The following is a 27,730-nucleotide window of genomic DNA, read 5'->3' on the forward strand; positions in this document are numbered from 1 at the left end:
TGAAGGAAGAAGACCCCCATGGAAAATGCCCAGCCCCCAGCACTGACCACCTACAGCCTTTTTTTTTTTTTCCGGCTGTGCCAAGTCTCAGCTGTGGCAGGGGATCTTTGATCTTGGTTGCAACATGCGGGATCTTTGGTTGTGGCAGAGCTCAGTGTTCTGGAAGGAGTACTTTGGTCTCATGTTCTGGGTTCAGAGCTTCTCCAACTGCAGGAAGGAAATTATCTGACTCAGCAGGGGTTCAAAGCCCTGATGCAAAGGTTTGCTCCTGGAAGAGGCCATGTCAGGGAATCAGGTAAGGTGAGCCCAGTGCTTAGCATAGGTGAGAAATAAGAAAACTCCTCAGCACCGTTCAGGGGGAGATCTAAGTAGCTGCTGGTTTCATCATGAAGGAACTTCCAAATAAACCACTCTCCACCTATCTCAGCACTTTTGGATTCCACGGGCCCCCAAGCAGGGAATCTGGCCCAATTTCATGTTCCACCCAACACGAATGATTGAGTTCCTGCCAGGTCATAATACACAACATTGAAAGTGGACTCCAGGGACCTCAGCGACCCAGGGATGAGCTTGGTTTTAGAAGTCACGGCTTCCACTGCGGCCTCAGTATCGAGTACACCCAGCCCATGGTGTCGTTTGGTTCCAAGACTGGACTCTGCGCCCTTAAAATAGACATTCAGGTGTTTCCATTTGGGAAAGGGACAAACTGAGTTATACTCTGCAGCTGCTGAAATGGAATAAAGATACAAAGTAGAAAGTGCTTATGAGGGGGGCATTCCTGACCTTGGGGGAGATGAGGAAAAGCATTGACACATATGCCAGGGCCAGTGGACACAGACAGAGGCACTGGCACAGCACGTTGGCACTGGGTCCCCTCGGAGCCAAAGGCCAGAAGGCGGGGGTGGGAGTGGAGGGAACTTCAGAGTCACAGGCTGGCTTGGGTCCCAGCTCTGCCCTGGGTCAGTTGTGTGTTCCCAAAGTCATGTTTTAATTGTTCCATGTATTCACCTGTCAACTGGGGTAAACTCTTTCAGGGGGTTGTGAATAGGATTAAATGAGATTTTATGGCAGAGCATACACCGAGCAGACTTCCTTGGTGGCTCAGTGGTAAAGAACCCATCTACCAATGCTGGAGACGTGCGTTCAACCCCTGGGTCAGGAAGATCACCCAGAGAAGGAAATGGCAACCCTCTCTGGTATTCTTGCCTGGGAAATCCCATGGACAGAGGAACCTGGAGGGCTACAGTCCACAAGGTTGCAAAGAGTTGGACATGATTTAGCGACTAAACAAGAACAATGCACAGAGTAGGTGCTGAACAGGTGTCCCATCTAGGGCAGGGTCATCAAGTGAAGCTGGATTCCCAGTCGAGATGACAGGGACAGGCTGGGGACAGAGAGACTGGGTGGAGCCTGCAATGCACCCCAGACTGAGCTGGCTGGGGCTGGGGAGGCGAGGGTGTCCAGCACCACACCCTCCCCCAGGTGTTCTCCGCTCCCCTGCGGCTGCCCTCTGGGGCTCAGCCCAGGCTGACCAGAGAAGCCAGCCTTCCGCCAGAGGTTGCGAAGCCCCAGTGCTCCCTGCCCTCAGCCCCAGACATGGAGAAAGCAGACACCGAGGCTGTCTTCCAGTGCATTTTAATCAAAATTCCATCATCAGAAGAGTTCTTGTAGCATACAGTGTTAGGATGGGCATGTCAGCTTGGTCCTACAAATGGAACTTTCACAGATCTGCACTTTGAACATGTATGAAAAATAAAATATATAATATTTAGCTGTATAAATTTCCCCACTGAACCACATCTATCTTTTAAAATAAATGATGTCCTCTGTCCAATAAACTATAAGCAGTCTGGAGTCACTGAGCAGGCACCAGCCAACGACATCCGTTTCCTGAAGAAGTAGTTCTGGGGGAAATAGTGGAGACAGTCGGATGCTCACAGGAATCCACGTGAATTAAAATGAGCACGTGCCTCACAGTGGGGCGAGATGTCAAAAAACCGGGGCGGGTTAATGGCTGCTCTTTTCTGTTTGGGGCAGTGGGGGTGGTAAAAAAAAATAAATTTCCAAACCACATGGCATGGTTGTAAAAGCTGCACTTTTGGCACCAGTGGGAAAGACACCTTTCAAAGCCAGCCAGGATTCCGCCAAAGCGCAGGTCAGAGGGCAAGCTGACAGAGGGCGGGGGGACAGCGGCCCGGGCCCTTCTGTGTCCAGGGTTCCTGTTCACAGCCCCCTCCCTGGAGCTGTGGATGCGCCCTCCACCTCGGAGATCAGGCAGGGCAGTGTCTGGACAGCCTGCCTTCCTCTACAAGCTCAGGAGTTCCTGGGACAGAAAGAGTCACAGCGTAAAGAACACCAAGAGAAAGGCCCTTTTTTGGGCGGGTGAGGGGGAGAAGGGCGGGGCTTCGCTGCGTGCTCAGCTGACAGCAAGGGTGTATGCGACACACCAGGGACACGGCCGCTCCGGCAGGACGATGCACGGCCTTCGAAGGGGACGGACAGACGGCGCACACGAGACACCAGGGATCCGTGACAGCGGGCAGGGTTGGGGCGCGCTAGCGTTCACAGGGGTTCTGAGCAGGAGTCCCTCCACGGCAGGAGTCAGGAATCCGTCCACCTGCGGCTCAGGGCTTCCTCCCTGCCCCAGACCAACAAAATCGTGGTTCGGAACAGATAAGCTGGTGACAGATGCCGCCACAGAGCCTCAGGCTTAGAGATGCTCTGGGAGGGGCTTTGGGGGCCCCCCGCCCACTGTGGCAGGAGGTTCGTGCCCAGTTCCACTTGGGGCATGAGGAGAACGGCCCGGCCCCTGCCTCCTGGACAGAGGGGCGGGTGGCTACAAGTCAAGGAGACGCTCCTCGCAGGTCTCCACCGGCCACTTGGAAGCTCCTCCGAACACGTCCACGTTGTTGTCCACCCAGGGGATGATGTTGCCCGGCATGTTCGTGGAGCAGTTGGCGATGTTGATGATCTCCTGTGCACGGAGGACGCGGTCCCAGATGTTGAACTGGCTGAGCTCCCCTACAAATGCCTGCGTGGCGTCGAACCTGCCGCCGACTGTGTCCTGGGGAAGGGGGACACAGTGCGTGGGGGCAGGCTCAGGGCGGACATGTCTGTCCCGTCTCCCAGGCGTGTGACCGGCCTGGCGGGGGAGCGCCAGCTTGAAAGGGACGTGGGGCAGGGGCGGACTCCCCTGACTCAGATGGCACCCCCTGACCACTGAGTCCTGCTGCTTCCAAAGGGTCTCATGAGGCCCAGGAGAGGGCGTGGCTCAAACCACCCCACTTTACGGAGGGGAGACTAATGAGAGAGATCCTCCAAGGCCCCTGAGCTGGAACTGGACCCGGGTCGCTTGACTCCCAGCCCCTCCCAGGGGAGAAGTAGAAGGGAAGTGTCTGGGGGGCGTGGTGCGGAGAGAGCCAAGAGCCCCAACTCAAGGCCCCCCAGAGGACCGGGGTCTATTCCCTTGATTTCCACCAGCAAACCCCAAACACGGGCTGAGACGTGAACTCTTCTCTGCCCTCCGCTCCAGGGGCGAGCTTTCTGAGGGCGGCCTCTGAGCCCCCGACCCGTCTCAACCATAGATGTGGTTCCCCAGGTGGCTGTGCTGGGGATCGAGGTCATGACCCTGAGCCAGGAGCCCCTGGAAGATGCCAGTGCCAGCCAGGGCCCAGCATCCCGAGTCAACATAGCGGCAGGCAGAGGCCAAAGGGCCAGAGACGGCCCGGCGTCCCTGCGGCTCCGGGACGCTCCTGCCCGTGTTGCACAGACGCCACTCTAGAATCTACAGAACCCACCGCACCAACCTGGTCCCTGCTAGGAAGGGCGGGACGTGTCCCCATCCCTGCCCTCACCCCCTCAGGCCACAGGACAGCCGGAGTTAGGCCAGAGGGGACCCCAGGTGTCCAGCCCCGCTGTCATGCCGCGGTGACCAAGGCCAGGTCCGGCAGGCAGAAGGCTGGGCAGGGCCCCGGGCGGGGAGACAGCCATGTGCTGTGTGGCCAGCCGCTGCACTCACCTGCTCCTGCCCGAGGATGAGCACACCGCCTGGCTTGATGGGGTGCCACGGGGCCAGGTTCTCCCCGGTGCCCAGCTTCTCCCCGTCCTGGAAGGCCTCCCACATGCCGTCCCGTGTCGTCCAGGTGACACAGATGTGGTGCCACTTGCCGTCACTGACAAACAGGGGCAGCTGGGCGACCTGTGGGTGGCAACATGCAGATGAGGGCCCCTCAGGGTCCCCAGGAGTCGGACCTGGGGGCACTGGAGGCCATGAGCCCACTGCTGCTCTCATCGGGAAGTGGGGGTCCCTTCTGATCTCCCCCCTCTCTGCTCTGTGGGTAACATGCCCAACCCTGCAAGCTCACAGGGACCCTTGGACTAGAGACACCATATATATCACAGACTCTTAAAGGGAAAGGGGTAGGCTGGGTACAAGCTGCTGACCCCAGGGGGACCCTGCTCTCGACTGGACACGCTTGGATCCTGGCTTGGCTGAGGGTCTGGGATACTGTGCAGACCAAGCAGATGAGACGGACAGCTCCCTGCTCTCATGCTCGTTCTGAACGCCCCTTGCTGGAGACCCCAAAGGGAAGTCAGAGCTCTACTGGGCAACTTCTTTAGAAAACAGTCAGACCAGGCATCTACACTCTGCTAGTAAGGTCCCAACAGCCATCACGACACTTGGGGATCTACACACGTGTGTGTCCTCCTGGAGACCCCAAAGAGAAGTCAGAGCTCTACTGGGCAACTTCTTTGAAAAACAGTCAGACCAGGCACCTACACTCTGCTGGTAGGGTCCCAACAGCCATTGTGACACTTGGGGATCTACGCGTGTGTGTGTGCCCCTGGGCAGGCCACCCACCATTATGTGTGAGCGTTGGGGGGAGGGTAGGAGTGCACACAGGGCCCTTCCGCCCCACACCATCTCCCCGAGGTCCTGTAAGTCCTCTACAGACCAGCTCTGCCATCAAGCATCATGTTGTTACTGTTGGTGTCCTAGCAACCCGGAGCTCCCTCCCAGGAATTGGCTGTTTACACGACATCGAAACCAAGAGGAAAACAAGGCTCTCGGCTCTGCTTTGTCCAAGCGCGTCATTTAGAACAATTAATCCCCAGCTCAAGGACGTGGTCACTGCCGGAAGGAGCCCCTCAGGTGGATTCTGTAGCGTTTCCCACTTAAACAAACTCCAGCCAGAGCAGTTCAGTAGAGACAGGCAGGGTGGGGGCCGAGTGCCCGGTGAGCCCTCTGGGGCTGTGCAGCCATCCGCCACTCAGCCCCAGGAAGGAGGATGTGAGGCTGCATGTTGGGTGACATGCAGCCCGCCTTACATTTAAGTGAGGCTGCAGGAGGGTCCCACAGACGCCCAGAGCTGATCTCTTAAGGAGACCATGTTCCTGAATGTCAAAATAAGCCAGTCTATCAAAAAGGGACATTTACTCTGGAAAAGGCAGGACTGGAGGGACAGGAGACGGATGGGTGGTTGCCTCAGGCTGGGGTGGGAGCAGGAGGTGACTATAAAAGGGAACAAAAATCAACACAACATTGTAAAGCAATTATCTTCCAATTTAAAAAAGGGAAAGGAGGAAATCTGGGTAAAGAGGAAACTGTTTTATATTTTAATTGTGGTGGTTACACAGTTATGCATTTGTCAAAACTGGTTGAACTAAAAAGTATAAATTCTACTGTATGTAAATGTATTTCAAGCTCCCCCCGCCCCCGAAAGACATGCTAATGAGAAATATCACACAATTGCACACACATACACAAACACACACCCTCCCCTATTCCTGGGGAACCGCCCTGACTGACTGGCCTGAGGGCCCCTGAAAACTCAGGCTGTCCCGAGGAGGCCCAGTTCACTCTGACCCTCCGTGGCTTCTTGGTGGGACTCACCGCTTGGATACCCACAAGCTACAGCTGCCTGGCCCTCTGCCCCCTGCTCGGTCACCTGCCCAGAGTGGGACTGAGTCAGGGCCAAACCATCCCCTTTGGGGAAAGGATAGCCTTGTGGTCAGATGTCAGACTTCCTGCAGCATCCCAACCTCGATGGCCGCCTGGATAGGGGGGAGGGTGGCGGCCGTCCCAGTGAGCTCACCTTGTCATTGATGAGCAGCTCGATGGGGTTGTTGCCCCACTCAATCAGCACGATCTCGTTGGCCTGCCCGGGCACGGCATAAGAGAACGGGGTGCCGATGCCCGGCGAGGCACTGGACCGCAACCACAGGCAGATGGTGAAGGCATACAGCTCAGGCAGCGTCTTCTTGATCTTGCCGTACAGGTAGTTCGTGCGGAGGGGCAGGGACACTTTGAACGCATCTGGCGACTTGAAAGCACTGTTGCCTGGGGGTGGTGGTGGGGCGAGCGGGATGGGGAGGAGGGGTTGACAGCGTGTGAGCGCCCCTGTCTCTTTCCCCAAAACCAGCACAGCCCAGAGCAGCAGTTGACCTGGACCCCCTCCCTGCAAGCGGGTCCCCTAAGCACAGGGCACCTGCTATAGACTGACCGCTGTCCAAGGTGCTGAAGTGGGAAACAGGCACATCCTTGCTCTTGGAAGCTCGAGGAAGGGGGAAGAGGCATGCTGGATTTAACCTTCTGGTTAAACTAAGCCAAAAAACCCTTCCTCAGCGAAGTTCTGTTGCCTCTGCTGTTTCCTAGAAATCTGGCTCCTTCAGCAGGGCTGGGAGGGGGCCTGCTGGACTTGGGCTTGGAGGTGGGACCCCGGCGCTCCATAAACACTTGTCCACCAACGAGTCCATGTCACTTCTCCCCCAGAAGAATTGCCACTGCCTGAGGTAAAGGAGTCAGGCACCTGTGACTCGATATTACAGCTGAACTCAGAAGTGGCTTTTGGACTAAATCCCTGAGTGAATTGCTTTGCTCAGGACCTGCCCGTCCCTCCTCGAGAGAAAACCAAGTTTACTGACCCATTTCCAGCAGGAAGCAGATTCCTGACCCACTGAGGTGAGCCCACCCTCCCTGAGCCTTGATCCCTTGGGGCCTACTTGGGGCTGTCCCCAAGCATGTGGTGCTTCCGAAACCTTTGGCGAACAACTGAAACTCTTAAATAGGTCTAAGTCATTTTTGGTACAGTTTTGGTTGAAGCTTGAAATTAACAATATCATAACTAAACACACAGAGGACAAGCCACTGTGTGCTTATCACAGATCCCAGCATTTGCAGGGGACTGCAGACTCTGTGCACCATCACAGCAAAAGCTTCTCTCTTGTTGGGGACCAGATGCTGCCAGGGAAGGAACCTAAATGCCCGTCACTCCTTCAACAAGTATTTATTAAGCGCTGACGAGGGGCCAGAGGATCCTCATTTCATCAAAGACAGGCAGGCTCTCTCGGCCTGGAACCATACTGCCTGTGTCACTAATGGATGAAATCTGCTCCTTCCTCGCCCTGCTCTGGAGAACAGGAGCCAGAATGGATGAACCATTCTCCACCACGAGCCCCCAGTCTCATTTTTTAAAAAAAGATTTTTGATGTGGGACATTTTTAAAGCCTTTATTGAGTTTGTTATAACAATGTTTCTGTGTTTTATGTTTTGGTTTTTTGGCCATGAGTCATGTGGGATTTTAGCTCCCCCAACCAGGGATTGAACCTCCACTGCCTGCATTGGAAAGCAAAGTCTTAACCGCTGGACTGCCAGGGAAGTCCCACCCCAGACTCATTTACTGCCACAGTGAGGAACACAGACACGTGAGAGAAGCTCTTTGGTGCACAGTTCACACCCCACCCGAGGACCTTCTGACCTCTCTGGAACGGGCAATGTAGAAACATCAGAGTCTATGCTTCATATGTAGTATTTATTTCTATCTGCTGACTATGCAGTCTTGCCTGATCCCTCCTGACCTCCCAAGGCTGCAGAGTGCCGGGAGACGGGTGGGAAGACCTTGTTGCCTGGGGAAGCTGAGGGCAGGGCCAGGCCAGAGGTTATGCTGAGATGGGCCCCCTGTGAGGCTGAAGCAAAGCTGAGAGACCCAGAAAGTCCTGGATCCCTGATTTTTCAAATTTCACAGTGGCAGCAGCAAGGCTCAGAAAAGGGTACCAACTTACCCCAAGTCACACAGCCCGCAAATGACAGAGCCAGGAATGGAAGTTGTACTTCCCAAGACATGTAGCTGCAAATACTTAATGTGCAAATGCTTGTGTTTTCATGGGATGTGATTATCTAATACAGGGAAATGGCTTCTCTCCTTGCAGATGGGCAGGCTTGCTGATTTGATCAGACTTGGGGTCGGTAATATCATTAGCCCAGTGATAACAGATCGGTTCCATCAACGCTGGGAGAGCCAAGGGGCAGCTATACACTGAAAGCCGGCGCCCTCTATTCATATAAAACAGCTTGGAGGTTCAGAGGAAACTTAGTTAAAACCAATTAAGGAATTAAAGGGCCTGACCGATAAATCAGAGACTGCAGGTGGCCGACAAGCCAAGGATGGGGAGCAGCCTGGGGCTAAGAGACAAGGGTTCCAGCGTTTACTTCCGCTCTGAGCTGGGCTCTGCCTGGCTGGAGCACCCGGAGTCCCGAGGCCCCCACAGATGAGCAGGTCTCCCAGTAAAGAAAGCGAGCACCCTTGGGACCTGGGCGGCAGGAGCATCCACACGCAGGGTTGGAAGCTCAGCATTGGGCTGGGAGGAGCCTCCCGCCCAGCAGGGCTGAGGCCCACATGCCACTGTAGGCTGCAGTCTCCGTGACTCTGGTCCTTGGGGGTCGCCGCCTACCACCACCCCAGCTCTGCAGTCTGCCGGCCACGTGAAAGCGGGTGTCACTCGGTTCTGACTCAGTCCCTCATCTAACCAAATCCCATCTCACTGGGTTGTCGCGGGGATTACAGGAGACACAGAACATGGAGCTCAGAGCCTGGCATCTGGCACAAAACAGGCACTTAACAGGCAGGAAATGGTGCACGGAAGACCAGAGAACCCCCAGGGCCCCCCTCCGTGTGTGGTTGAGGTCTGTCTCCCCTGGGCTCAGCAGGATGCTTCTAAGGAACACAGTGTGCTTTCTACTCATGGTACATTTGGGGGCTGGCAGCTTCCGTCTCTGCTCACACCTGTCACATACATGACAGACACAGAGAACTGCTCAGAAGACAAATGATCACCTTCCTCAAAGACTCACCCCAGGGCTGGGTGGAGCACACAGGATTCTAGAGCTCTCATCCAGGGGTCGAGAGGCAGCGGACCCTGAGCCACTGCTCAGTGCCAGGGTCTGCAGGCTCTGTAAGAATGGCCCTGTCCTTGTGGAGTCCAGCTCTAGTTTGGACACGGACCTCCCCTCTGTGCCAGGCAAGCTCCGCAGGCTCCGCAGCACCCATGAACATGGGTGCAGGAATCAGACTGGCTGAGGTGAGGCCTCACTGTGGCTTTCTGGCTGCGAACAGACACACCAAGGTCGGGAGGGAGAGTCACAAAGGGGCAGCCCCTGGGTGGCCAAAGCCACGATGAAGGAATTTGGAGGAACCCATGTGAAACTCAGAACCACCCTGGAGTCACAGAACAAGATGGGGAGGGGCGGCGTTATGTGCCTGTTGCCGTCCATTAGCCGGTGGCCTGGGCCCCACCTCGACCCCCTCTCCCCGAGACAGATGACAGGTCTGGCTGAGAACTTCGGAGCACTCTTTCTCATCTATGAAATGGGTATAACAAGAGTCCTGTCTCCCACACTCGACTCAGTAGACTTCTACTAACCCGCTTCCGTTAACCCACTTCCTTGTAGCAACTCAGCCACCAGGCCAAGCAAGGTACACCGCCACCAAGGTCTCTGGCAAAGCCCTCCCCTCACTCTGCAGCCATCCCCTCCCATCAAGGTACTGAGTAACTGCAGTGTGCCTGCTCCCTCGGCCTGCAGGTCCCACGAGGGCGAAGCTGGGCAAGGGAAGGTGAGCCACCCATCCCTGGCCCCAACGGTGCCTTCCTCTCCTCCTGCCCAGTGACAGAGAGGTAAGTTCCAGCTGCTCTCCCTTTGGGGAAGGCCTTTGAGACCTAAGGAGCTTCCTGAGGTCACCCAGCAAGGGAGGTGAGGCAGAGAGGACTTTTTTTAACTCAAGAATCCAAGTGCAATAATAATGGTAAGGAAGGAAGAATAGGCTTTCCTGGAAGAGGAGAGCAGGAGAGGGATGAAGGAACCCTTTGACTTTGGGGGTGCTGCTGAAAAAATGACTAAATCAAATGAAACAGAAACACTCTCTCCTTGGATGCCTCCATCTGGCCCAGCTGAGCCGACGTGGCTGGAAGAGTATGCGGACATTCTGCCACTGGACATTCACCTGCCAAATCATACAACTGAGTCATCAGAAGCTGCCCTTATCCGGTTAGTGCATTTGAAAGGTTATAATCCTATACCCACAACCAGCAAACCTAAAACTTCACACCCAGCACAGTCTGAATGATCTAGGGCCCTTGATCCCTTCCCTTCCTTTTCCTGTGGGAGAAACTCACCCACGAGAATCTGAGCAGAGAAGAGAAAGAGACTCAGAGTCCGCTGCAGGGTCTAGTTAAGGGACTGAAATGCCTGTGTGGCAGGAGGTCAGCAATCAGACTGGACGAGCGGATCTTGAGTGTCTTGCTTTTTCATGGACAATGCCAGTGGGGCTGGGGACAGGGTTAATTCCAGAGATGGCTGTTATCAGTCACCCCGATTGTTTGCTCAAACAGCCAGGAACCACCAGGCAGGCAGGGCCACAATCACTGCTGACAACGGGTCTGAGCACAAGTAATGAAAACCAGGACCCTCCCAGCCGCTAGCAGTGCCCCTTCCATCTCCACCGAGTCTCTGACAGGGCACACTCTGTGCACCAGGAGATGACTCAGGTTGAAACAGCAACACCTGGCCTGAGAGGTGAGAGGCAGGAGGGGGAGGCGGGCTGCGGCTGGGACGGTAAGGAGTCCGGTGGTTTTCTGCCCCCAGCATTGGAGGATCAGAGGTGAGGACGGGAGAGCAGTCTCAAAACCGGGCAAACTCAGGAGCAGAGCTCCCCGCCAAGAGTCACCAGGCAGGGGTCTAGCAGTGACCACTCCCTCAGGGGCCCAAGTGGCCGCGTCTGTCAGGGGGCATGATGGCAGTGCCACGGGCTCCTCCGGGCCTGCCCTCCCTTGCTCTGAGCTCCGCTTCACCCCCTTACACGGCAGCCAAGTACCAAGACGATGGACTGGGGGCGGGGCGGGGGGTGGGGGTGGTGGGGGGGGGGTGGAGAGGCGGCTGATGGACGGCCGCAAGGGGGCGGCAGAGACACCAGCCCGGCGCTCACCTCGCTCCAGCTCGGTCACCCTCTGCAGCAGCGCGTTCAGGGCGCTCTCCGTCTTCTGGCGGTGAGCCGAGGTCTCGTTGTGGAGCAGGGACTTCTCGTCCTCCAGCTCGGCCACCTTGCGCAGCAGCTGTCTCTCCAGCTCCCCCAGCCGCCGCTGGAGCACCTCCCGAAAGTCGCCGGGCAGCACCGCGTTGGACACGTTCGCTCGGAGCTGGTGCTTTCGGTGGAGGAGGGAAGGGGGTGGGGGGCACAGGCGGGAGAAGTATTAGCGCCAGTTTAAAAAGGAACTGTGAAATGGAGCTCTAATGGCCCCCACCACATAGGGAGAAGCTTCCCAAATAGGAATATTAAATCGTGTCAATGGCGGGAACGGGAGCATTTCACTCATTTGTGGGGGGTGGGGGGGGGGTACGGAAAGGATTTAAAGTCAAACAGCAATTACTCTGCTGCAATATTTTAAATTTAGTAATCTCATTTCCCTTCTCAGGAAGCTGTGTTCCTCCTCTCACTAAAAAGTCAAAAATTTTACCAACATCTATCATTCTCAAGTAAGGACCAAAATACAGCTAGGATTTTATTTTTTTTTTTTTTAAAGAGGTAATCAAATGGTCCTCAAAGAAGACGAGCTTTCATCTAGCACCCCCCTCCCCAACCCCCGCAACCTCCAAGTTCCGGTAGGGCCCAAAAGTGCATGACTATGCTTGCAGAGATGTTACTGGAAAATGAGAACTTTAAAACAGGGCTAGTCTGAATTCCAGGAACCTTCGCTTTTAATGCTGCTTTTAAATCCTCACCTCCTATTTCTTTTATTCCTCCACCATTCTGCTGGCTCTGGAGGATGCCGGCTGCTGTCTAGCCACCAGTCCTTGGCAAGCTGTCTACCCCTCCCTCTAAGTGTTCCAAATTGTAAAACAGATTATAGGATCTGCCTGGGGGGGTTGTTGCACGGGTTAAAATTAGATAATATGCCTGGCGCATATTTAGTGTTCCAGAAACGTTAGCTCTTATTAATCATAATGAATCGAGGGATATACAGATGCTGCAAATACTGTATTTAGCCATCATGCCAGAGGAAACTCTCAAATAATTTTGCAATAATTACCACCTGTAATTGGAATCTAGTTTTGCTAAGAAGTATTTTTGTGAACGTGTGTAACAGAAACATCCACATTTCTTAAACGGGGCGGAGAGTAAAGATGGAAATTAAATGAAGATTTCTCTCAAAGTTCCAAACTGCAGACACCTTCCGAGAAGGGAAGAAAGTCTCTTCCCCCAGAGCAATCGGGAGGAGCACCCTAGGATCCGCGCGCGCAATTGGGGGACAGCGTCTTTGAAGTTAACCAGCTTAGAGGTGCGCCTGGTGTGAACCGTGACCCGCCCACGTTCGCCTTCCGCCGAGACCCCGGGGCCTCCGCCTGCTCTGGTCCAGCCGAATTTGATTTATAAAAGGTAACACCGGACGCCCGGGGCTGCTGACCTCCCGCGGAAGCTGCCTGTCCCCTGAGACAAGGTCCAGGAGCGCGTCCGGCTCGGGGAGACTGGGAGATTTATAAAGAGGGGGGGGGGGGGCGTCCCCATTCGCCAGGCTGGACCTCGGGGAGTGAATGGCCCCATAGCTGGCAGGCCTGGCACGGCTGGGTGGGGTGGGCGGGAATTTAACCTTTTCCTTCCAGCAAAGGGATGGGGAGGAGGGATGCGAGCCACGCAAGTTAAGTTTCGGAGCCAGACCGAGAGCGCCCCTGACCCCAAACCCAGCTCGCCTGGCGTCCGAGCGCGCCCGGGCGGCGGTGTCCCGCGCAGCCCAGAGGGCAAGACCACGCGCCTCTCCTCTGCCCCGCTCCTCGGGGTCGTCCCCCCAGGGACCCCGCGCCCTGCTACCTCCAGGCTCTCCAGGCGGTCTTTGAGGGTCTGCAGAGAGCGGCTGAGCTGCTCCACGACGTGGCCGGGGTCCCGCGGCAGATCGCCCATGGTGTCCTTGCCCGAGGCTGCCCGGCCCGGCGCCTTGCCCCCTGCCAGCCCCTCGCAGCGCGCCAGCTTGGCCGTGAGCTCGCGGATGGCCTCGCGCTGCGAGCCCAGCGTCTCTTTCTGCTGTACGACGGTCTCACGCAGCTGCAGCACCGCGGCCCGCAGCTCCTCCTCGGGGCTCAGCGCGCCCCCCTGCATGGGCATCGCGGGCAGCGGGCAGCCGGCGCGCGCCGCCTCCGGGGGCAACGCCGTGCACACGAAACGGTTGCTGGGCGCCGGGCCGTCCTGGGCTCCGGCGGCCACGGCGAGCACCACGCCGGCGGCCAGTAGCGCCAGCATCCCGCCGTTGCCTCTGCGGTCACTCCAGCGTCCGCGGGCAGGCCGGCTAGCCGGCGCCGTCGGGGCGCGCGGCGGGGGGCGCCTGCGCGGTGGGCTGCGGCCGGGCTCGCCGCTCGAGGGCAACGTGAGCGCGGGAGCCCGCTGAAGCCGCCAGCCGTCGCGTAAGCCGCGCGCTCCGTCCGGCTCTACGCTCTGACCCGGCCGGGCCCGCGCGCCCTTTCTTAAGCTGGAAGGGCGGGGGCCCCGGCGCGTGGGGCGCGGCGCCGCGAGCTCTGATTGGCCCAGCCTGGCGCGCGTCACGCAGGGGCGGGGCGGGGGCGCCTACTCGCCGAGCTGCGTACCAGCGGGCGGGCGCGTGGGCCGGAGCCGGGGGCGCTAGCTTGGGGCCAGCGGCCCTCAGGAGGGCACGGCTGAGGTTAAAAAAAAAAAAAAAAAAAAGGTCCTGGGTGCCTTCAGGGGCCTCGGCCGACGAGTCCAGGCGCCCCCTCGGAACCCCCCTCGGAAGTCCGCGTCGTGGGCTGTGGAGAAGCCAAGAGCCCCCTGGTGCCCCTGCGGCCCCTGAGGCGGCTCTGAGGGCGCCAGGCCTCGCTCTGCGTTCGCCTCAGCTCCCGGGCGGGGACGACCCCCGTTTCACAAAAGAGGAGGCGCCCCGGGCGGGACTCGAACCTTGGGCTGCCGTCGCCGCCCGCCCGCCCGCGGCCGGCGTGGGCCAACCCGGGGCAGGGCCGCGGCCACCTCACCCCAAAGGCGGGAAAGAGGCACGACAGGTCGCGTCCGCAGTCCCGTCTCGGAAAGAATTCTCAGGTCTGCGGCTACCAGAAACAGGCGGCAGATGCCGACGGCGAGGAGGGGTCGCCCGCGCACCCTCGCGCCACGTTCCGTCCAGCTTGGGGCGCGGAGTCGCGAGGCCACTCGCAGGGCTGTCTGGCGCGGGTCCCGGCGCCAGCCCGCCGGGTGGTGATCTCCGCAGCAAGGCTTGGGCCACATGGGCCTTGATCCGACCCGCAGTCGTCGCCATGATGCCAACATGGTGAAACAGCGCCCCACTCTCGGGAAGAGGGTGCCCACCGTGTCCAGTGTCCCCGTTAGAGACGCTGTCCTCAGACTCTTGGAGGGAACAGAGGCAGAGAGAAACCCCCCAAAGCAGGAGCAGATTGGTTTCAGAATCTGGGCTGTTTGCAAACAAGTTCACAGAGATTTTGATGCAAAGCAACAGACAGAGCTGGTTTACTGCACATTGAAAATGGAAATCTTTTACTTTTTTTCTCTGTTTTTAAGAAATCCTGTGGCAAGGTCATTAATAATATTATCCATTATACCCGAAACAAATGGATTTGTCATTTCTGCACAGAAGCTGAGGTTGATTCTGAAAACAAACTATATCAAAATAAATGAAATTATTATGATAATGTAAAATAGACTGCAGTGATTAATCTCCAGAAACCGAATTTTTGACCTGCTTTGCACTTCAAACAATAACTTCTGTTATGTAAATAGTTGTGGGATTTTCAAGGATAATGTTGCTAAATTACCAGAAAAGTTCTATACATGAAAATCTCTTCGTGGATAAACATTAGAGACAGGAAATCTGGTCTACATAACACCAGAGGCAGAGGACAGTGGAAGTAATGATGGCTCAGGTAAGAATATTCATTAGTAGAAAATGTAGGGGGTGGGGGTGGATGATGGGCTAATGTCTCTTGATCAGCAACACCTGGAAGTATCCCTTTCAAATTTTAAGTATGACCTTGAATAGATTCATTCCTCCTACATCCTTTTTACTTCAGCTCCTTAAAAAACTCCCCAAGTTCAAATGAGCCCTCCTATACACAGATTGCAAAATGAAGGTAACAAAGTTGCAATGCACTTAAAATGTTACATTTTAAATGATTCCACAATGCACCAAATCCAGACATGTTCAGAATTATTCAGATAAGGCTTTGACTTTTCAAATTTTCACTCACAGGTTTGATGTTTTTTTAACTCACAGTCCTTGGTGGATCTTAATTGGATGTGACAATTAGGGTAGTATGCTTGTATTTTTCCATATAGCCTTTCTTGGCATAGACTGATAGAGTCATATTTGCAACTTGAAATAGAGGCTTGTTCCTTTAATAATTAAATAAAATCGACTGTATTTCCAGAATTCTAATTTCCTCCTGAATGAAGAAAACAGTGGACAAGAAGACTCAGAAATAACAAAGCATATATCCCTAAGTATTTACTCAAGTTTCTCCAAAGATTTTCAATATGAGAAGTTACAGTGAAACTGCTAAGGCCCAGATGGAACGACCCAGGCATTTGAGATGTTATACCCTTCAGAGGCAGTATAATGAGAGGGCTTACTGAACAGGGTCTATGCTCTTTGGGGCTTTGTTTTGTTTTCCTGGCACAGTGGAAAGTCTGCTGGCTCAGGAATGAGCCCTCATACCAACTCTGTCACTAGCTAAGTGGTTTGGGACGAGCCATTTCTCCTCTCTGGACATCAGTTTCCTTGTGTATGAGAAGAAGGGATTAGAGCAGACTCTCCAAAGGCCCTTCTGACGATGCTCGAGGACTGGTAATTTGAGAAAGAATCACTGTTCGGTATGATAAACATTCCAGAACCTTGTTCTTTCCTTTTGTGTTGTGAACCACCTGTAACCAAGGGTGACTCTGGGAAAGCAGAGCATTTGTGATACAGCAGGTAAGCCTTCACACAAGGAGAGGCCATAGCTGGGGTTGAAATCTGCTCTTGACAACATGGAGCTTCATCCTCGATTTACTCACAGTACAGTAACCTCGTCTACCTGAAGGACCCTGAATATCTGACTCATGCCACCTATGAGGGTGGTTACGTGTGTGGCAGAGATCAGGGCCCACAGAATCTCCTTCACTTGAAAAGTCGTGCAGATCTGCAGCTGTGAATCAGCTCCACCTAATCTCTTCGTGTAACATGCTGCAGCATAGTAACCACCCACTCATTCACTATGTCTCCTGGCTCCCAGGTTAGCTGAGAGCCCACTATGGAGGTAAACCGTGTGCTGGGAATCCTGATGAGCTCATTCCGCCTCCATTTTATTGCCCCATCTGTTTGGTTCTCCGGTTCTTCTCACATGCATTTTTATCTTGGTCTTCTGGGAAATGTGCTAATTTCCACCATGGTGTCAGAGGATCCCATCTTATACTTTTTTACATTTCCTCCTCTCTTTCTCAGTGCCACTTGGGAAGTCAAGAATGGGGGTGTGAGCTCACTCACAGAATCCAAGGACAACTTCCTGCAAACATGACTCAGGAACTGTCCTCGGTTCTGAATTTCAATTAAGAGGGAGAACTAAGAGTGTGTGGTTGGTGGTGGCTGTTTCTGTTGTTTTTTTTTTTTTTAATGTAGGATTCAGTGCACATACAACAGAATTTGGAGGTTCCAGAGAATCCTAACTAGTAATCTTTTAAAAAATTCTAAATAATAATCTGTTATGCTTAAAATGCTAAGACCCTCTCAAGAGTGGATTTTTTATTAGAATGAACTGCATGGTCAAGTAGAAAGTGCTTGAGCTTCAGAGTCAGACAGCAGTTGCTTCAATTCTAGTTTTAATAACTTTCCATTTGACCTTGAGAGGATAGCTTAACCCCTGTGAGCCTCAGTTTTCTCAACTTGAACATCAAAGCTTAATTTACTACAAAGTATTGTCAGGCTTAAGGTAATGTATGTGAACATGTTTGGCATAGAACAGGTGCAAAATAGATCCTGATTATCCTTTTCTTCCCTCTTTCACCACTGAATTCAAAGATGAATTATATGCATTTAAAAAAAGCTTTTAAAAATGTCCTTTATTTTCTATGACACCAAGTAAGAAAGGATTCTTGGGAAAGAAAACACCAGCATCTTTGGAGGAAAGGCAAGATGAAAATTTCAGAAAAACTTACTGATATCTCAGCAAGAGAATGTTTTCCTAATTTGTGTGTGTTTGTTTAAGATAAGCCATTGTATTTATTAACTTTAATCAGAGGATTCAGTCAAAATGAACTATTTTACATCAACATTAACTTAATATATGTACCACCTGATGCAAAGAGTCCACTCATTGGAAAAGATCCTAATGCTGGGGGGAAATGAGGGCAGGAGGAGAAGGGGGAGGTAGAATATGAGATGGTTAGATAGCATCACCAACTCAATGGACATGAATTTGAGCAAATTCCAGGAGATAGTGGAGGACAGAGGAGCCGGACATGCTGCAGTCAATGGGGTCACAAAGAGTCGGACACAACTTAATGACTGAACAACAACAAAAATAAATGTGCCTGGACCTTAATAAAAGATTTGCAGTGACTCTGCATTTGTATTGCTAAGGGATCCCAGTAGAAACAGGGCCACCAAATAAAGCAAATGTTCTTTCTTCAATGCATCTGGGTTCTTCTCAGATAACATATTTCTGGTTTAATTTTGGGAGCATGTGATATGAGACACTGAGTTTCAGGAAGTGTTCCTGTATTAGTGTATGATCACATGTGACTGGAAAGCCATGATTTAAGGGGATTGATTATTAATATGACCCAACTGATTTCAACAAACAAAAAAGAGGCTTTTGGTGGCATTCTCTGACTTTAAGCATTAGAACAAGACACTGGATAAACTGAGGATAATGTCTTAGCTCAGTTTTTAAAAGTTAAGGATGACAGGGGATGGGAGGAACTGGAGGAGGAAACCTCATCATCTTGGTTTTCTTGGAGGAAATACTCTGAGAACATAGTCTCAGTTTTTCTATATTAGAAAACAGAAAGGGCCTCGGTTTTACACAGACTACAGCTAGTGAAATTGACACGTATCTAATAAATATTTGTAGCTCAGTGTCACTGTGTGGTCTAGGTACATGAGTAGCTTGCTTCAACCTCTGAAAGTGAGAGTTGACAGAGATTTTTATAGAATTTTGAAGTTTAGGAAGTAGTTTGCTGCTACTGCTGCTAAGTTGCTTCAGTCGTGTCCAACTCTGTGAGACCCCATAGACGGCAGCCCACCAGGCTCCCCTGTCCCTGGGACTCTCCAGGCAAGAACACTGGAGTGGGTTGCCATTTCCTTCTCCAATGCAGGAAAGTGAAAAGTGAAAGTGAAGTCGCTCAGTCGTGTCCGACTCTTTTCGACCCCATGGACTGCAGCCTACCAGGCTCCTCTGTCCATGGGATTTTCCAGGCAAGAGTACTGGAGTGGGGTGCCATTGCCTTCTCCAGGAAATAGTTTAAGAAGGGTCAAAAGGTCATATGGCCACTTAACAGCAGAGCCAAGCTGACACTGAGGTTCTCTGGTTCCCAGTCAAGGGCTCTTTTCTCTGTACCCCTCCCTAGCTTACTAATTAACCCTTTAACAGGCTTAGCTTCTTCAAAAATAGCTTTCTTAAAATTAATAATTTGCCATGCCTGATCCAATGATCATTTTCATATATTTCTCCTGGAACTCATTATAGCATTCAACATGGCTGGCTAAGTCTCTCTCTCTCTTTTTTTTAATTAAAACTTTATATTATTGCTTTCTATAATATTGTATTCTTCTGATTTTTTTTTCTTGCTTTCTGGGAATTTATTCTTTCTTCTCTGGATCTTCTTTCATTACCTGTACATGTGTCCGAACAGTTTTGTACTTTCAGCTCTGGTCTCTATGTTAGTCTTTTTTCCTGATTTTTACAGAGCTTCATGATAAACGTGATAAACCAATCGCATGCCAGACATCTCAAGGATATGTTACCAGCAATCCTAACTCAATACGTCCTCAACTAAATAATTTTTCTCTTCCCCATCTCTCTTTTCTTCATCTTTTCTTCATGTATTAATGCTTCTCAAGTCATCCAAATTTAAAACTTTGGAATCTCCTTCCCAGTGTTCCAAATCCATTCAAATTCTAGTCCGTTTCTAAGTTCTAATTCTCCTTTTACAATATGTCAACTCTATCTTCACTGATACAACCTCATTACTTTTATTCTAAACTATATGGTTACCTCCTAACTAAACTCTGCACATCTGCCACCTCCATTTCAGCTTACATTCTATTGCCGGATCAGTTTTCCTGAAGCACAACTCTAAAGCACTTAACCCTTCTGCTCAGAAGCCTCAGTATCTCCTTATGCATGTTTGTAAACTCTTTAGTCTCCATTATCTGTCTCCCAAAAACTTCTTAGTCATCCCTTTCCCTACTATGTCTCTTAATCTACCCTTCACTCTAATCAAAGTAAACTATACTTTTCATATATGACGCACACTTTCCATCCTTCAGATTTGGAGCTCTGGTCTTGTCTACATCTGTAATGACCTTCCCACCAGTTCTGAAGACACAAAACTCATCCATCCTACACAGCTCTGCCATACATGTCACCTTGTCCACAAAGTTTACATGATTTTACTCAGTCTGAAATGACATTATAAAGGACAGAATGGCAACCCACTCCAGTGTTCTTGCCTGAGAATCCCAGGGACGGTGGAGCCTGATGGGCTGCCGTCTATGGGGTTGCACAGAGTCCGACACGACTGAAGCGACTTAGCAGTAGCAGCAGCAGCAGTTTGTCTTTGTGTTCCTTATTTCTCTTGCTCCTTCGGCCTTTATTATAATTACCTGCTGTACTGGGCTATGAGCTCCTTAAGAGCAACATCTAGGTCTGTTGTACTTCCTCCTTTCAGTAAATGTCTTGTTGGGTATCTTTGTGCACAACAGTGGTGTGTGTTTGGGTGTGTGTGCTCAGTCGTGTGCTCAGCTTTTCAACCAAGCTCCTCTGTGCATGGAATTTTCCAGGCAAGAATACTGGAGTGGGTTGCCATTTCCTTCTCCAGGGGATCTTCCTGACCCAGGGATCAAATCTCCTGCATCCCCTGCATTGGCAGGCAGATTCTTTGCCACTGCGCCACCTGGGAAGTCCTCAACAGGGGTAGTGCTATGAAAGAGAAACAAAGTTTTGCTCAATACATAACTAGTGTTTTTTGCGGGAAGAAAGTCATAGTATTGGAATTGCAAGGGACAGTTTCATGGAGAAGTTGGGAATTAACCCTTGAAAGGAATAATGAAAGGCATAGCAGATAGAAAGTGTTGAGCATCTGAAGGAGCAAGCAAGAGAAGGGAAGTTAAAACCACTGGGAAGAAAACAAGAGATGTAGTTGGTAATCTCTGACTTTTAGTCCTCTGTTCCAAGTCTGTTCTCTGTTTCCAAGGATACCTTAAGATAAATTTATCTCATTTCCAGTAGATATCACTCATCTAGCGTCCATAAGGAAAGACAGGGTCTTTATTTTGGCTGAGTGACCACAATTGTTGCTTTCAAGAATGAACAAAGTGTGAGTAGTAACAATTTTTTTTTTTTAATTGAGCAAAGGAAAGTGGAAATTTGTGTCTGAAATGTCTACACATTCCAGACTTTCTGAAATGCTCCCATCTGGATACCCAGATGGAAGTGTCACAGAAATGGTGGGGAAGGGTTAGTGTTTTTTTTTTTTTTCTTCTGGGGGTTAATGTGAAATTACAAAAGAATGAAACTCTCTCTGAGTACTGTCCGAGGTTCTGAGCCCTAGGAGCCATTGAAGTTAGAGGGTCAGAGATAAAATAAGTTCTCCAATGACATTTATTCTCAACACATTAGGTTCAGTGCATCCTTGAGCTCCGAGCTAAAATTTTTATTGGCTCTTTCATCTCAGCTGAATCAGTTATTCCCCCTAGAATCCTGATGTTCATACCTGGAACAGCCTTTGCTGGAAAAAAATGTGCAAAGAGACTGCATATTTTAGATTGCTAATCAGAGAGGAACTGCACTGTTACCAGCTTCCATTAGGAAAGTGTGCTCATGTGTGTCCCAGATATCTCGTCACCATCTCCACTCAGCCCTAGACCGCATGAAGGGACCCTTCATGTACATCCCTGCTTTTGTTGCAGAGATGGCAGCCTATTCCATCCCGACTTTCTTTGCTCTGTGATTCAGTCCAGCTAATGAACAAGCCTTCTGGGTGAAGAGAAGAGAGGACATTTTCCCTGAAACTTAAGACACCTAAAACAAATAAATTCCCCAGCCACTTTTTTCCCCTCTTCAATAAGAACCAGTTAGACCATCTCTATTTTACTCCCCAACTCAAATGAATCCCAGTTGGGATTTATTAAGAAATATTTAAAAGTGCTTAGGATGAAGGAAAAATCTTTTGTGGAAAGAGATACTGTGTTATTAGTTTTTAAGTCTAGCTTCCTAAAAACTACATAAAGTAGTAAAAGGGTTCTGAGAACAAAGGAATAATGCTGTACTGCAGCCTTGAGTCTTTGGGTTTGACAGATAAGGTCAATTTAATGCTTAAAAAAAAAAAAAAAAGACCAAAAACCTCTCATGACATATGAAAGCAAAAGAATCTGAGTCAATGTGTGGTATTTTAGGTCAAAGCTTAGGCCTCATTCTTTTTTATTATATTTCATATTTTTCTTTGCCATTTTGGCACTGGAAAGAATTCTCTCAATTTCCAAACCCCATAACAAAATAAATATGTATTTAGTATACTACTTGAAATTGCAGCTCATGCTTTGATGTTTAATCTTTATTTTTAAACAAATAAGCAGTATCATGAGTCCTGATTTGAAAACAACCTAGGCCAGGAAGTGTAAAGAATGTGTGTTTGCTGAGGGTTATGGCAGGGGTGGGTGGTGGGGTGGGGAAACTGTAATTTCCTTTGCAATTGAAGTCAACATTAATCTTCAAATTATTGCATAAATGTAATTCATGTTGCTTCAAATCTTGCTGAAGTTTTTGCTTATAAAGTGGCTAGTAAACTGGTAATATTTCCTCAATAGACAGTGATAAAGGATTAACACTTTATTTTTGTTTACTTCTGTGTCTCTAGCACTAGAATAGTGCCTGACACATCATAGGTACTCAATGAATATTTGTTGTGAAAGGTGTGTTGTTGTGTAGAGGGGCTGTGTGCTTCACCCAATATTTCCATGAATAGTGGTATCCTAGCTTCTTGAGACAGAGGATTACTCGGTGGTCTGATTTGCTTCTGAAAACTTCAGGCAAGGCTACCACATTGCATTTTTAATTACACAGTGGAAATGTGTAAGTCCAGGAAAAACTAGAGAAATGGAAGCCCTCCTAACTTTGACTTCCTCTTAGGGAATTAGAGAATGGTGAAATGGCCTCACCCAAGAGTATCCTTTGAAAAGCAGGATCCAAAAACAGAATAAGCCTGAAAAGGTTTTTCCATGGGAATAAGCCTCAATTATTCTGTCTACATCATTGTAATTAACACTCCTTATGGAACCTCAGGCTTCCCTGATGGCTCAGTGGTAAAGAATCTGCCTGCAATTCGGGAGACAAACATTCAATCTCTGGGTCAGGAAGACCCCCTGGAGAAGGAAATGACGATCCACTCCAGTATTCTTGCCTGGGAAATCCCATGGACAGAGCAGCCTGGCAGGCTACAGTCCATGGGGTCCTGAAAAGTCAGACATGACTTAGTGACTAAGCAACAACAACGATGTGGAACCTCAGCCACCACCTAAGCTACGAAGACACACAGACATTGCAAGTGGAATTTTGGAACTACAAAGCAAAATGATGATTTACCTCCAATATTTCTTGTACCCTGGTTGCTATTATTCTGGAGCTATAATGTTTACTGTAAACACAACTCTTGGGTTGACTTGGGTTGAGCAGGAGTTTTTTCCTATGACCCTCCTATCCCCATGGGCTAATATTGATAGCTCCAAGATACAGAGGGCTTGTATGTCCTCTTAGCCCAAATTAAAAGTGATCCCCCCCTTAAGTCTTGAATCATCAATCATCATCACATGCCTTTAGAAGGCTATTTTGACAAATCTAAAACAGAAATGGTTTTGTTAAGAGCTAGCACATTGACCTGTTTTCTGATCAGTATCTGAGCTGGCAGTTTGGAAAAGAATGGTATTGAAACTCAATTTCACAACACATCTCTCTGGTGGAAGAAATGAAAAGCAACCAAAAAAGTTAGCAGCAGAATGAGGGGGAGGGCCTGCCCCTCGAAATTTGACATCTTTTCTAGTATCTGTAGAAGGACTAGGGAATATGGTTTAAGAACTGACTGTGAAATAAGAACTTGAGATGTCAAGTAGTTGATGATCTAAAAGCTCAGCCAGTACCCTCTTATATAATGCCAATTTTCATTCCAGACTGAACATCCTAATCTTTGAACACAACTAATACTAAATAACGGATTCATTGTGGAAATGGAGCCTGTTCTTTTGGTCATTATTGCATAAGTTGGGTGAAGATAAATTACGCCATCAAATTCCCAGTCCACTGGAACACCCCTATCTGTAGGGACTTAGGGCAGTAATAAATCAATTCCCTTCGTGGCCAAGTGTGGCCTCAGTATTCTGCATATTTCTCTCAGTTTCTGATTTCCCTAGGACTTTCTTACTATCTTCTCAGGCTCTTTGATGTTTTACAGGAATTTTTTTAAAAAACTGAAGTATAGGGATTTGCCTGGTGGTTCAGTGGCTAAGACTCTACACTCCCAGTGCAGGGGGCCTGGGTTTGATCCCTGGTCAGGGAACTAGATCCCACATGCCAGGATCCCACACTAGGACCCAGTTTAACCAAATAAATAAATAAATAATAAATAATTTAAAAAAATTAAAGTATAGTTGATTTACAATGTTGTATTAGATACCAGTGTACAACAAGTTCAGTTCAGTCACTTAGTCGTGTCTGACTCTTTGCAACCTCACGGACTGCAGCACACCAGGCCTCCCTGTCCAGCACCAACTTCCAGAACTTACTCAAACTCATGTCCATTGAGTCGGTGATGCTATCCAACCATCTCATCCTCTGTCATCCCCTTCTCCCACCTTCAATCTTCCCCAGCATCAGGGTCTTTTCTAATTAGTTGGCTCTATGCATCAGGTGGCCAAAGTATTGGAGTTTCAACTTCAGCATCAGTCCTTCCAATGAATACTCAGGACTGATTTCCTTTAGGATTGACTGGTTGGATCTCCTTGCAGTCCAAGAGACTCTCAAGAGTCTTCTCCAACACCATAGTTCAAAAGCATCAATTATTCGGTGCTCAACTTTCTTTATAGTCCAACTTTCACATCCATACATGACTACTGGAAAAACCATAGCTTTGACTAGATGGACCTTTGTTGGCAAAGTAATGTCTCTGCTTTTTAATATGCTGCTTTTTAATGCTGTATTTTTAATATGCTGGTCATAACTTTTCTTCCAAGGAGCCAGCGTCTTTTAATTTCATGGCTACAGTCACCATCTGTAGTGATTTTGGAGCCCCCCAAAATAAAGTCTGTCACTGTTTCCATTGTTTCCCCATCTATTTGCTATGAACTGATGGGACCAGATGCCATGATCTTAGTTTTCTGAATGTTGAGTTTTAAGCCAACTTTTTCACCTCTCCTCTTTCACATTCATCAAGAGGCTCTTAAGTTCTTTGCTTTCTGCCGTAAGTGTGGTGTCATCTGCATATCTGAGGTTATTTCTCCTGGCAATCTTGATTCCAGCTTGTGCTCATCCAGCCCAGCATTTCTCATGATGTACTCTGCATATAAGTTAAATAAGCAGGGTGACAATAAACAGCCTTGACATAGTCCTTTCCCAATTTGGAACCAATTTGTTGTTCTGTATCCAGTTCTAACTGTTGCTTCTTGACCTGCATACAGATTTCTCAGGAGGCAGGTCAGGTGGTCTGGTATTTCCATCTCTTTAAGAATTTTCCACAGTTTGTTGTGATCCACACAGTCAAAGGCTTTGGCATAGTCAATAAAGCAGAAGTAGGTGTTTTTCTGGAACTATCTTGCTTTTTCGATGATCCAAGGGATATTAGCAATTTGACCTCTGGTTCCTCTGCCTTTTCTAAATCCAGCTTGAGCATCTGGAAGTTCACAGTTCACGTACTGTTGAAGCCTAGCTTGGAGAATTTTGAGCATTACTTTGCTAGCGTGTGAGATGAGTGCAATTGTGTGGTAGTTTGAGCATTCTTTGGCATTGCCTTTCTTTGGGATTAGAATGAAAACTGACCTTTTCCAGTTCTGTAGCCACTGTTGAGTTTTCCAAATTTGCTGGCATATTGAGTGCAGCACTTTCACAGCATCATCTTTAAGGATTTGAAATAGCTCAACTGGAATTCCATCCCCTCCACTAGCTTTGTTTGTAGTGATGCTTCCTAAGGCCCACTTGACTTCACATTCCAGGATGTCTGGCTCTAGATGAGTGATCACACCATCGTGATTATCTGGTTCATGAAGATCTTTTTTGTATAGTTTTTCTATGTGTTCCTGCCACCTCTTCTTAATATCTTCTGTTTCTGTTAGGTCCATACAATTTCTGTCCTTTATGGTGCCCATCTTTGTATGAAATGGTCCCTTGGTATCTCTAATTTTCTTGAAGAGATCTTTAGTCTCTCCCATTCTATTGTTTTCCTCTATTTCTTTGCATTGATTACTGAGGAAGGCTTTCTTACCTCTCCTTGCTCTTCTTTGTAACTCGGCATTCAAATGGATATATCTTTCCTTTTCTCCTTTGCCTTTCACTTCTCTTCTTTTCACAGCTATTTGTAAGGCCTCCTCAGATAAACATTTTGCCTTTTTGCATTTCTTTTTTGGGGGGATGGTCTTGATCACTGCCTCCTGTACAATGTCATGAACCTCCATCCATAATTCCTCAGGCACTCTATCAGATCTAATCCCTTGAATCTATTTGTCACTTCTACTATATAATCATAAGGGATTTGATTTAGGTCATACCTGGATGATCTAGTGGTTTCCCTACTTTCTTCAAGTCTCAATTTGGCATGAGGAGTTCATGATCTGAGTCACAGTCAGCTCTTTGTCTTGTTTTTGCTGACTGTATGGAGCTTCCCCATCTTTGGCTGCAAAGAATATAATCAGTCTGACTTCAGTATTGACCATCTGGTAATGTCCATGTGTAGAGTCTTCTCTTGTGTTGTTGGAAGAAGGTATTTGCTATAACCACTGCATTCTCTTGGCAAAACTCTATTAGCCGTTGCCCTGCTTCATTCAGTACTCCAGGGCCAAATTTTCCTGTTACTCTAGGTATTTCTTGACTTCCTACCTTTGCATTCCAGTCTCCTATGATGAAAAGGACATCTTTTTTGGGGTGTTAGTTCAAGAAGGTCTTGTAGGTCTTCATAGAACCACTCAACTTCAGCTTCTTCAGTGTTACTGGTCAGACCATAGACTTGGATTACTGTGATAGTGAATGGTTTGCCTTGGAAATGGATAGAGATCATTCTGTTGTTTTTGAGATTGCACCCAAGTACTGCATTTCAGACTTGCTGATTATGAGGGCTACTCCATTTCTTCTAAGGGATTCTTGCCCACAGTGGTAGATACATGGTCATCTGAGTTAAATTCACCCACTGCAGTCCATTTTAGTTCACTGATTCCTAAAATGTCCATGTTCACTCTTGCCATCTCCTGTTTGACCACTTCCAGTTTGCCTTGATTCATGGACCTAACAGTCCAGGTTCCTATGCAATATTGCTCTTTACAGCATCAGACTTTACTTCCATCACCGATCACATCCACAACTGGGTATTGTTTTTGATCTGGCTCCATTTCTTCATTCTTTCTGGAGTTATTTCCCCACTGATCTCCAGTAGCATATTGGGCACGTACCAACCTGGGGCGTTCATCTTTCCAGTGTCCTATCTTTTTGCCTTTTCATACTGTTCATGGGGTTCTCAAGGCAAGAATACTGAAGTGGTTTGCCATTCCCTTCTCCAGTGTCCAGCAAAATGATTTATAATAGTTTAGAGTGTATATATATATATATACACTTCAGATTGTTTCCATTATAGCTTATTACAAGATATTAAATATTGTTCCCCATGTTTAGCTATTTGTATCTGTTAATCCCAAACTCTTAATATATCTCTCCCCCTGAAAGGAATTTTTCAAAGCAGATTTTAATTGTTTTCAGTGACAGGATTGGTCCAAATACTCTAGTTCCCTAACTCTGTTGAGCTCAAATTGTTCAGACTAGTTAACTCAGAGGGGAGAAGATGAACAGATGCTAGGCATGTGTGAGGATATGAGATTGCCATTTTCCCTTCCCTCTCCTCTCACCAAAATTTACCCAGAATCAAAAATGGTGTAAATTAGAGGGAAGCTTGGGTGTCATTTGGAACCACTCCCAGAATGGATACATGTGTACATGTGGCTGAGTCCC

At 49.3% G+C, this 27,730-nt stretch overlaps 1 protein-coding gene across 1 annotated transcript; it reads right to left on the reverse strand.

Moving 5' to 3' along the window:
- Positions 1-1,619: 1,619 nt before the first annotated feature.
- NPTX2 (neuronal pentraxin 2) lies at positions 1,620-13,748 on the reverse strand. The gene is made up of 5 exons (XM_070780197.1): positions 13,137-13,748; positions 11,259-11,475; positions 6,096-6,340; positions 4,019-4,198; positions 1,620-3,064 (listed from the first exon to the last, which is right to left on the reverse strand). The coding sequence occupies exons 1-5, from the start codon at positions 13,560-13,562 to the stop codon at positions 2,837-2,839; spliced, it is 1,296 nt and encodes a 431-aa protein (XP_070636298.1). The 5' UTR covers positions 13,563-13,748; the 3' UTR covers positions 1,620-2,836.
- Between the last annotated feature and the right edge of the window lie 13,982 nt (positions 13,749-27,730).

The sequence above is a fragment of the Bos indicus genome, chromosome 25 (genome assembly GCF_029378745.1).
Source record: "Bos indicus isolate NIAB-ARS_2022 breed Sahiwal x Tharparkar chromosome 25, NIAB-ARS_B.indTharparkar_mat_pri_1.0, whole genome shotgun sequence".
In the NCBI taxonomy this organism is placed as follows: Eukaryota; Metazoa; Chordata; class Mammalia; order Artiodactyla; family Bovidae; genus Bos; species Bos indicus.